General features: G+C 43.9%; 2 protein-coding genes across 2 annotated transcripts in view; one reads left to right on the plus strand and one right to left on the minus strand.

The window, feature by feature from the left end:
* Positions 1-4,429, plus strand: part of LOC132474267 (NADPH oxidase 4) — an 18,851-nt gene extending 14,422 nt beyond the window's left edge. The window contains exons 16-18 of the mRNA XM_060074858.1: positions 226-294; positions 3,211-3,311; positions 3,513-4,429. Of these exons, the coding sequence (XP_059930841.1) occupies positions 226-294; positions 3,211-3,311; positions 3,513-3,633 (291 nt within the window). The 3' untranslated portion in view covers positions 3,634-4,429. The remainder of the gene's footprint in view (positions 1-225; positions 295-3,210; positions 3,312-3,512) is intronic.
* A 1,413-nt stretch (positions 4,430-5,842) lies between these two features.
* The window catches only part of tyr (tyrosinase), a 6,829-nt gene continuing 2,671 nt past the window's right edge, over positions 5,843-10,000 (minus strand). The window contains exons 3-5 of the mRNA XM_060074859.1: positions 8,246-8,393; positions 6,871-7,052; positions 5,843-6,229 (exon numbers count right to left, since the gene is read on the minus strand). Coding sequence (XP_059930842.1) covers positions 5,982-6,229; positions 6,871-7,052; positions 8,246-8,393 — 578 coding nt within the window. The 3' untranslated portion in view covers positions 5,843-5,981. The remainder of the gene's footprint in view (positions 6,230-6,870; positions 7,053-8,245; positions 8,394-10,000) is intronic.

Below are 10,000 nucleotides of genomic sequence, written 5' to 3' on the forward strand. Positions count from 1 at the left end.
TACATAATGAATTAATTAAAAACAACTTAAATCACATTTAAGTATGTTGTCCAACATTCCACTTAAAGGAAACAACATTAATGCATTTCAATCAACCACCTCTAGTTTACTCATTGATATCCAATACATACTGTCGCCTCAATTAATTAATGTTACGTTAATGTTGTTACATTAATGCAATGTTATAACGTTAACGTGATGTTATAACATCTTTTTGTTCTGTAGCTCTGGCAGGAAAACCGACCAGACTACTTGAATCTGAAGCTGTTTGTCAGTCAGACAGAAGATCTCCAGGTAAGAAAAGTATATTATTGATTCAACCTCATGTATTCCTTCTGTGTGTATGTTAATATACATCTGGGCTTCTCTGTTCAATTCTTTCCATGTGTAACTTCGGTCACCCACGCAAAACTGTTGATTCAATTAGTAAGCACTAGGGGGCAATATACACCTTCTAGAGAGGGCCACACAAGACACAAGATCCTTTGAATTTCAAGTTGGCATATTGAGTTTGCTCTCTCTCTCTCTCTCTCTCTCTCTCTCTCTCTCTCTCTCTGTCTCTCTCTCTCTCTCTCTCTCTCTCTTCATTTACATGGTAGTGTTTCAAAAGTGACAGCTCAGGCTGACAGTATTTGGGTGAGTCACGGAGCAGGTGCATGACTAGATGCCATGCTATTTTCTTAGAATTGAATTGATAATTGATTAGAGGATACAGTCTGTAGCTGAGGCTGTCATTTCCTGTCGGGCTCTGTCAATGCCACCTCTCTCCTCCCAGGGGAAGGACTCAGTTTGAGTCCAGTTTAATTGCTGAGCTCTCACCCCATTACTTTTTTCTAAAGGGCTCATTTTCTGTAGAACTTAGATGGTTCCAGATCTTCCTATCATTGTGAGGCAGATTTCACTAAGCTTTGGATTGTTCACCCACTAATAGAGAGAGTAAGCTGTGTTTAGCCCGTCATGAGACAAGTTACTCTTACCCTACTGATGCACTCTTCTGAAGACGTCACAGTAAAAACAGAGAAATTTAATAAACTGCAGAAATGTATGAATGCATCAACACCACAGCACATTCATTCCTCCTAGAAAAATTACTTGTTTCTCTGGTAGTTAAAGCTAGGGGAGACAGTATGGGGAAACCAGCCAGAGTATGCTATATTTTGAGACTATCCAATGCAAAAAATCCCAACCCTCCCTTCAGGCCTCCCTTCATAGCCTCTCCCCCCAACCATGTGACTAGCTCTCGCTAAAGCAATGGCCTGAAGACTCCGGTCATGCACATGAGTGCAAGGGCAGAGTCCACGCCTACAGCTGAGTAGGTAGGTAGATAGACAAGGAAGCCATCCAATCAATGGTCGATGGAATGGTTGGATAGGCTTTTTACAGCCCTGCAACAGCTACAGATACCAATTAATTCATTCTTTATTTCATCAGAGCCTTTGAATCATTCATTGATTGCTGTCGTGATGCAAAACAGTTTCAATGATAAAAGAAAAAGCCACTCGGTCTGAAAAGTATTACTATTCACGAAAAACACCATGTGCTGGGGACGCACCTTTGTTTTATAAAATAGATTGCTGAGCCGGCCTTTTTTCGCAGCCTTTCAGGCTATTTAAAACTACAAGGAAGACGTGTTAATGTCCGACGGTCAATGTTCTGATCCAGTCCAGTCATGCTTTACGAGGATCAGGCTGTTTCTTCCTTCCCATTGGCCGTTGCCAGTGCCACAGCAAATGCGGATATCAGTCTCTGTCCCCATCACCCCCCTCACGAGTCGTGCCCCACAATAGCAAACCTGGTTTGAAAAACCTTTGCCCTCCTGCCTCCACAGAGGGCGGCAACATCGTGGGTCTTGATACCGCCCACACATTACACATCGATCGGAGCGGACGCCTGCCCCGATCGACCGACTCGTCTCCCCCTCTCTCCACCCTTTCCCCCCCCCCCTCTCCCCGAATAAGTCGGGAGACTCATTGCAGGCAGGTTTGTCACCTCGTGGGCAGGAGCCTTCGTCACAGTGTGAGGGGATGGAGTGCTGCCAAGGAGCAGTAGCTGCTGAGGCTGAATGCATTCAGACGTTCACGTTGTGTCCTTCTTGGTGGTCTTCCTGTGGTGTGGGTGGGTGGGTGGGGGGGAGGAGGGTTGGCAGGGATTTTCCGCATGAGGATCCCACCCACTTCCTCCCTTCCGCTCAAGACTTGTGACATAGACGGCAGAATCGTGTGGCAACAATCAGAGGTGCTCTTCAAAGAGAGGCTTCTTCGTCGTGAGGGACGAGACGCTGGCAGGGTTAAATGGATATAAATCATTCCAGGGGACTCACGCCAACGCTGCACATCTAACCGGCGGTGATGGCAGAGTCCCACTTCAGGGACGAATTAGTCACCTGCTGTCAGCCTCGCTCCACCACCCTCCTGGTGGAGTGTGTGGTGTTTTGTTGAGGACCAGCCTGGCTCCACCACCCTCCTGGTGGAGTGTGTGGTCTTTTGTTGAGGACCAGCCTGGCTCCACCACCCTCCTGGTGGAGTGTGTGGTGTTTTGTTGAGGACCAGCCTGGCTCCACCACCCTCCTGGTAGTGTGTGGTGTTTTGTTGAGGACCAGCCTGGCTCCACCACCCTCCTGGTAGTGTGTGGTGTTTTGTTGAGGACCAGCCTGGCTCCACCACCCTCCTGGTAGTGTGTGGTGTTTTGTTGAGGACCAGCCTGGCTCCACCACCCTCCTGGTAGAGTGTGCAGGGTTTTGTTGAGGACAAGCCTCGCTCCACCACCCTCCTCCTGGTGGAGTGTGTGGTGTTTTGTCGGCGAGCTTATTTCTGCACTTCACCCCTCGAATCAATCGGCTAGAGGATGCACATTCCGTTACTTATGCAAATTAGCTTTCACATTTGACACGTAACACGTGTCGCCTTGTTGAAAGCGACTAGTACACGTCTCGCGATAGATTCCACCACAAGATAGGTGAAGGAATTCCCACTTTACACCCCTCTATATAGTGTACAATATAGTGTTCACTATGGAGGGAATGAGTAAGTGATTAACAAGGGTCGCAATAAGGGAAAACAAGAGAACCCAATTGAGCACAGCTACTGTCATTGCAACTGCAATGTATTTTAGTATTACTGCCATTTGTTGAGGTATGTTGAATCAGATGCTCAAAATGATATAACTAATCTAAATCATTGTATATTCTCAATTCTGCTTTCTCTACTGCAGAGCATGTCTGAGGAGAAGTACCGCCCCCTCAGTTCAAGGCTCTCGATTGGTCGACCTCGGTGGAAGCTGCTCTTCGATGAAATCAGCAACGCCAATAGGCAGTGAGTTGGAATGGGAGGATTCATTCTGGTATAAATGATGGGTCTGATCAAAATCTACATATGGGAAGCTTAACTTTTTATTATGAGAGGGATATTCTATATGTTCTGGTCTGTGCATTACTAATGTACAGTATATCCTCCTATGATTGTGTATGTATTCTAGTCAACGTTTTTACATGTGTGTTTGTTTGTGTGTTACAGAAAGCACGTGGGCGTGTTTTGCTGTGGACCAAAGGGCATCTCGAGGACTCTCCACAAGCTGTGCAATTCCGGCCGCTACACTGGAGTCACTTTTGAATTCAACAAGGAGTCTTTCAGCTGAGACTGTTGTTACATCATCTACCAGAGAATACCAGAGACACCAGCTACCATCGGTCACTGGTTACATCCCCTACCATCCGCTATTGATTGAACACTTCCCGGGCATGAATACGGTACCGGGCTTGAACACAACGTAGTACCTGGACAGCGTATTATGCGGTTTCTGTTTCAAATATTATACATGAGAAGGACCATTATTTAATATGCCGTGGTCCAACCCTTCTCTAACATTCTGGCCTGACTATTCTATGGAAGCCTCTGTTCTAGTCTTCAGCCCAGAGCAGCAGCGAGCTGCTCTGAAATATCTGCATAGTAAATAGTTTGACCTATGATCCCCCCTTCACTGTAGGCCCTGGCTTTTCTCAGTCAGAGAGAGCCGCATCCAATCCACCCTCAAACCCTATTGGATCTATATAAAAACTAATAGTCAACGACAGTTCATATAATAGGGAAATATTCTCCATGCAGACAACAAACTTATGTAATAAGGTGGTAATTCAGTACCAAGGACAGAGACCTGGGATGTTGGGAGAAAGCTCATTCAATGCAAGTCCACTTATTTCTTGAATGGCATTATTTGTATGCAATGTTCATCTCCACCGTATATATTGTCATTTTCATCACACCCAAAATATATTTGATTGATCGTTGAGACCATCATTTACTTGTTTTTCTATTTGGTGATTGGTTTTATCCAGTGATAGCCGATCTGCTCTGTTTGTTCCTCTATACCAAAAAAAGTGTTTATTTGAATGTACAAGTAAAAAAAAAACAATACAAGCCAGTATTCCTAGGTAGTTTGTATTTAAATGTATTTATATTTTTTACACTTATTTGTTTACAGGATGACAGGAACTATTTTTCCTACTTTCCATCCATCATGCTTTCAGATTTACTAAAGCCATTCATTCATATATTAAAAAGCATAACTACTAATCTGTAGGCTTTATGAAAGATTCACAAAACTATCTGAAAGATATAAACATTCAGATGCTTTCACCAAAACATTTTTATTGCAATTGCTTTGGTATTACTTTTTAAAATATTTGAATCACAACTGTTATTGTTTTGGAATACCATACTTTTATAAAATGGTATTTCATTTGATGTATTGTGTCCCATTTGGTTTCTGTTCCTGGAGCAGAGCAACACAAGAACATGCCTTGTCGTTATGGATTTTTTTTTTGCAATTTCTTTGGCTAATACAGGCAAAGAGCATTTGGTCTTATTCCTACATGTTATCGCTCCTAAATAGGAGTGCATGGTTGTGTAGTGTGTGTTCATGGTTGCGTAGTATGTGTTCATGGTTGTGCATGGCATGGTATAGGGACATATCCCACTGTAACTTACAGTTTGTCCTTCCAAAGCCTTGTTGTGTTTCCCAACAGGAATTGTATTTAGTTTACAATGAGCAGCAATCAGTCGTGTGAAGACCACAAAGAAAGATAGACTCTGATCAACTTCATTGCTCGTCCAAAGAAGTAGGATCGTTGAGATGCAATGGAGTCTTTCTTTACTGATGGTATGAGAGTGAGCATCTCGCTCACGGACGAGATACGGTCGTTCATAGTTCATTTTCTTCTTGTGATTCGAGGTTTGAACCTGAAATCGCACTATTTAAAACAGCAACATACAGCACATGAACAAAAGCCACTAGTGAAAATATAGCACATCCTTTGTGACTTGTACTTGAGCTCTTTAATTTAAATCATTATTCAGTTCAATCAAGGTCACTGCACCTCAGGAGATTTGCAGGAGATATCTGAGGGATCCACTTGGAACCGAGTCAAAATAAAAGGAAAACAAAAATAATAAATTACTGAAACTAAAGAGAGTTAAAAAAAAAAAGTCAGTGAGGAAAGGTCACCTTTTGGTAAAATGGTGGAACTATAAAATCCTCACTTTGGATGTGCTTTTAGGATGTGTTCAATCTCCTTGGTGGAGCCAGTAAATTGCATATTTAAGAAACCCAATCTTCTCATGATCTGTCACTCTCAGTAGGAACTAACGAAGGTTGCCAATTGCAGAAGTAATAGCCTTTTAGGGAAAAGATGGATTCGAATTTGGTCTATTTTTATCTGCTTGCGCCATTGGGAAATTAACCCTTTAATGGCGTGCATAAGTGCACTGAATCATTTCCCACTAATGGCCAATGAGGTGTTCTCTCTATGGGGTGTGCACATTGACACAAGTATGTACTGCTTGCATACGTTTGTGTGTGTGTGTGTGTGTGTGTGTGTGTGTGTGTGTGTGTGTGTGTGTGTGTGTGTGTGTGTGTGTGTGTGTGTGTGTGTGTGTGTGTGTGTGTGTGTGTGTGTGTGTGTGTGTGTGTGTGTCCAAACGGCCACGCTACATGGTGGTCTGGTACGACGCGGACCCCTCCTCCGAGCTGCTGTTCAGGAGCGGCTGCCTCTCGCCGTAGATGGACTGCAGCTTCCTCCTGTTACTCCGTTTCCTCCTCCTGATCGCCACGACGACAACTGCGGCGACCAGGGTAGCGATCAGTGCACCCAGGATCCCAGCACCCAAGAGCCACTGCCAGATGTTCTGGGCCTGCTGAAGGTAGGGGGTCAGGAACTCCTGGACAAACCTCTGGCCTATAGGAAGAGAGGAACAGGAAGAAAATATCTTAAATGTGTACAAATTCAAATATATTGGTGCAAAGTGTGTGTTTTTAGTATATAGTATGCTTTCTGGCAGGAAGGTGCGTGTGAGCGGGAAAATAGGCTCTTTTTGTGAGTGTGTCTACGTACATGGGACTCAAGGTAAAAGTCCACTTGTTATACAGAGGATAATCGTACCACCGGATGACGACATAGAACATTACAGCAACCATTCACATTGCTGTGAAAATCGTTTGCGATCAAATGAAACAAATTCCAAAGCAGCCGCAATATTATAATAATTCATCCATTGTAGAAACGTCCGGTATTGTCATCATCTCCATCGGTCGCTGTGATAAGCTGATTGGTTGAGTGAATCTTGTGCAGAGCCAAGCTGCCCTACGGGGACGCTTCCACACTAGAGGACGGAATTGGAGGTAAGCTGGCGAGACTTGGATTGGCTCGGCGGGGCAAACATCCCCCCCTGAGCCCCGGTTGTCCTAGATTCAGTATACCTTGAGCCCTGTGTAGGTACGCACACACTCACGGAAAGAAAGAAAGAAGGCACAATCATGCCAAAAAAGCACATGGAAAAAGCATACCATAATACTACTGGTGTGTGTGTTCTCGCTTACCAGGGTCCATCAGATAGGCGTACTCATATCCCAGAACCTTGTTGGTCACGAAGTAGTCCCCGTTCCGGTAGAGAGACAGGAAGGGCACCATGTAGTAGCCGTCGTTGTGTCCGATGGGGGCGTTGGTTCGGGGGTAGAGGGTGCGGGGGGGTGTGTGGGTCCTCAGCCAGCGCTCATAGATACTGCAGGATAAACAAGAGGCAAGAGGAAGAATAGTAATGTGATAGATACAGATTTAAAGGGGCGCTGCAGGTTTTCTTGACACTGTTCCCCATTCGTCCACTCTTTATCATCTGTGGGGGGAGGACGTGAGAGATATTCACTCAGAGGGCATTGCGTTGCGAGCTTTATTGTTTATATTGGAGGCCCCTGTTCTTCACTCGTCCCTTCACAGGCGTTCAACTATTTGATCTGGCACATTGAAAGCTGACTGCTTTGGCAGTCAGCTTTCAATGTCAACACGGATTTCCACAAAGCCAAAGAAATCCTTGATGAAATTACTTGGATGTACTTTCTCCTGCCACTTGAGGTAGAATATTCAATCATTTTGTAGAAATGTGGATGAAAAAATATCACTGTAGCTTAAAGAAGAGTTGTTATCTTCCAAAGTGGAGATGTGGCAAAACGTGTAAAATGTACACACAAATTATTCTTCTATCTGCGTGTGACAGCTCCCTCCATGGCCGTCTAGTATGCGCTGTCTTCGTCATTCTGTTGATCTTACCTCTTGGTTATGCTGTTTCCCTCTTTCCTTTTATCGTGCCATGTATTGATCATCTACACAATTTTTATTTATTTATATATAAAAAATACTATTGTAGAACACTAGAATGTTGGCCTTTAGAAAATAGCAAAGAAAGAAACAATTATTTGAAGTAAAGAATGATTTTATCCGGTGTCAGTCCTAATAAATGCAGCATCCTGTTTGGGTACAGTCCCTGACGGCCCTGATTGCATTGTTCTTTCTGGAAATCGATGTGAATGCTGGCTAGAGGTCCAGACTGATCACACAGAATATTCAGTCACGTGATCAGAACGGTCTCAATGCTAGTTTGAGTATGCATCCCTCTGTACCTTTATGTCCGAAAGCTTCAATAAAATAATAAGAATATGGCTAGCATGCCTAAACTTGCCCCATGTTTGAACACTGACTTGTTGAGTGAACGCTAGTATTTGTGTGTGTGTGTGTGTGTGTGTGTGTGTGTGTGTGTGTGTGTGTGTGTGTGTGTTTGTGTTTGTATGTGTGTGTTGCGTCACATTGTATCACACTTACACACTGCACTGTATCACACTTATCCCATTTGGTTGTGCATTGCATGGTTATATATATATATTGCATGGTTATATACTTTGATACGACGTTGTGCCGCTCTACCTGTCAATGAATGCATGGTGCAGGAGAAAGATTGGGTCGTTGGCAGAGCCCTGGACAGAAGACATGGAACCGTTCATGAACATGTGTAAGGAGTTGTGCATGGTGCTCTGGCCGGTGATGGCCATGCCGGTCTCTGGGTTGGCAAAACCTGCAAGGGAGGAAAGGGAGGGAAATCACATGCCACATTAGCATAAGAATGAGTCCAGGCAGGAATATATGACCAGCGAATGAAGCCCCAGCCATGCATTATGCAGCCTCTCAGAGTCTCTAATTATGTTCAGAGAGTTGGCTCCTGGAACTAAAACCATATATTTTGGTTTTAGTTCCAGTTCATAATGTTAGTTCCAGTTTACATAGCAGTACCTTGGCCCTATCGGTCCATTGTTGTCGTTTTTTTAGTAAGCCCTAAATAACTACATTAATGTATCATATCATAATGTTTACCTCTACCATTATATTATTAACATGCACACAGCTTTTCATTTTATCTATTTTAAAGTTCATATTATACCCAGGTAGGTTATTTTCTTTGTCTATTCTTATTTCAATATATTTTTTCTTTCCTGTTTACTGTCCTGCTCTTCTCCTGCCGTGACATCTCTATGAGCTGCACCAGACGACATTGAGCAAGGGTCTGAAGAGGGGGCCTTGTCAGGGCTGGCTGTGACAGGGGGGACCGGTGTGGTTCCCTTACTCAGCTGTAAATGGTGAGCGGGCCTATTGGAAGGCTATGTCATTCAGAGGCTGAAAAGAGCAACTCCTGAACAGGAGAACGAAGTCACGCATTGAAGCTCAGCAAAGTTTCCGTTCATCTTTTTGTTGATGCTGCTAACCATCAGCATTAACTGCCGCTTCCAGTGGACTTTATAATTTCCTGTCTATAAACCCAACCCTTGTTTTCTCCAAACCTTCAGAATAGGTTGAATGTCAATGCTACAAAAATGACCTATGAGAGCGTTTTGCTGTGACAGCGTCTCTCTCGCATATGGCCATCAACTAGTAAATCTAAAACTACTAAAATGATCAACATTGGAGTTGTAGAAAGAGATGCAATTAGCGGGTGACCTAGGGGTCTGGGCTATTTGGGAGAAATCTGGAGGGCTCTGTTTTGTGTTAAAGAGGGAATTAAAGACTACTAAAATTATCATTATTGGGGTCGTAGCCCTACAGAAAGTGATGTAATTAGCAGGTGACGAATGGGTCAAAGACACCTGGGAGCGAGACCTGAAGTCTGTTTCGTCTGAAAGAGGACGAAACAGACTTCAAGCCCGACAGGAAGTGATGCAATCCTTCACCAAGAGGTCACAGGATCAGATACTGAACAAAACATGGATTATTCACAGAATGACTTGGGAGAAAGATGGAGGCTGTGATTAGTTATTTCACACTCCCTCAGCCCTCGTTTTTACATTACAGCATAAGTCTCACGGAGGCCACTTGGACAGCAATGGGCTCTGGATGAGCGGGGGATTTAATTCTAACGTAACCATCCTTGCAGGCTTCCTGCCTAAATGATCATGGATTGACCACCAGGCTGAGCGCTATCCTGATTTTTACAAATCCTCATTTATACCTGTCGATTAAGGGCTAATAAATGTGACGCATTTCCATTTATATGAAAGGGAGTCTCAAGGACATATGCGATTATCAATTTCCTGGCCGTATGCCTACAGGAGGTGATTCAAATGCTCTTTGGAGGGGGTCATCAGAAGATACAAAAAAGGACTTGGGATTAAGCTAGATACCTGGGGTCTC

Source organism: Gadus macrocephalus, chromosome 16 (genome assembly GCF_031168955.1).
Source record: "Gadus macrocephalus chromosome 16, ASM3116895v1".
Classification (NCBI taxonomy): Eukaryota; Metazoa; Chordata; class Actinopteri; order Gadiformes; family Gadidae; genus Gadus; species Gadus macrocephalus.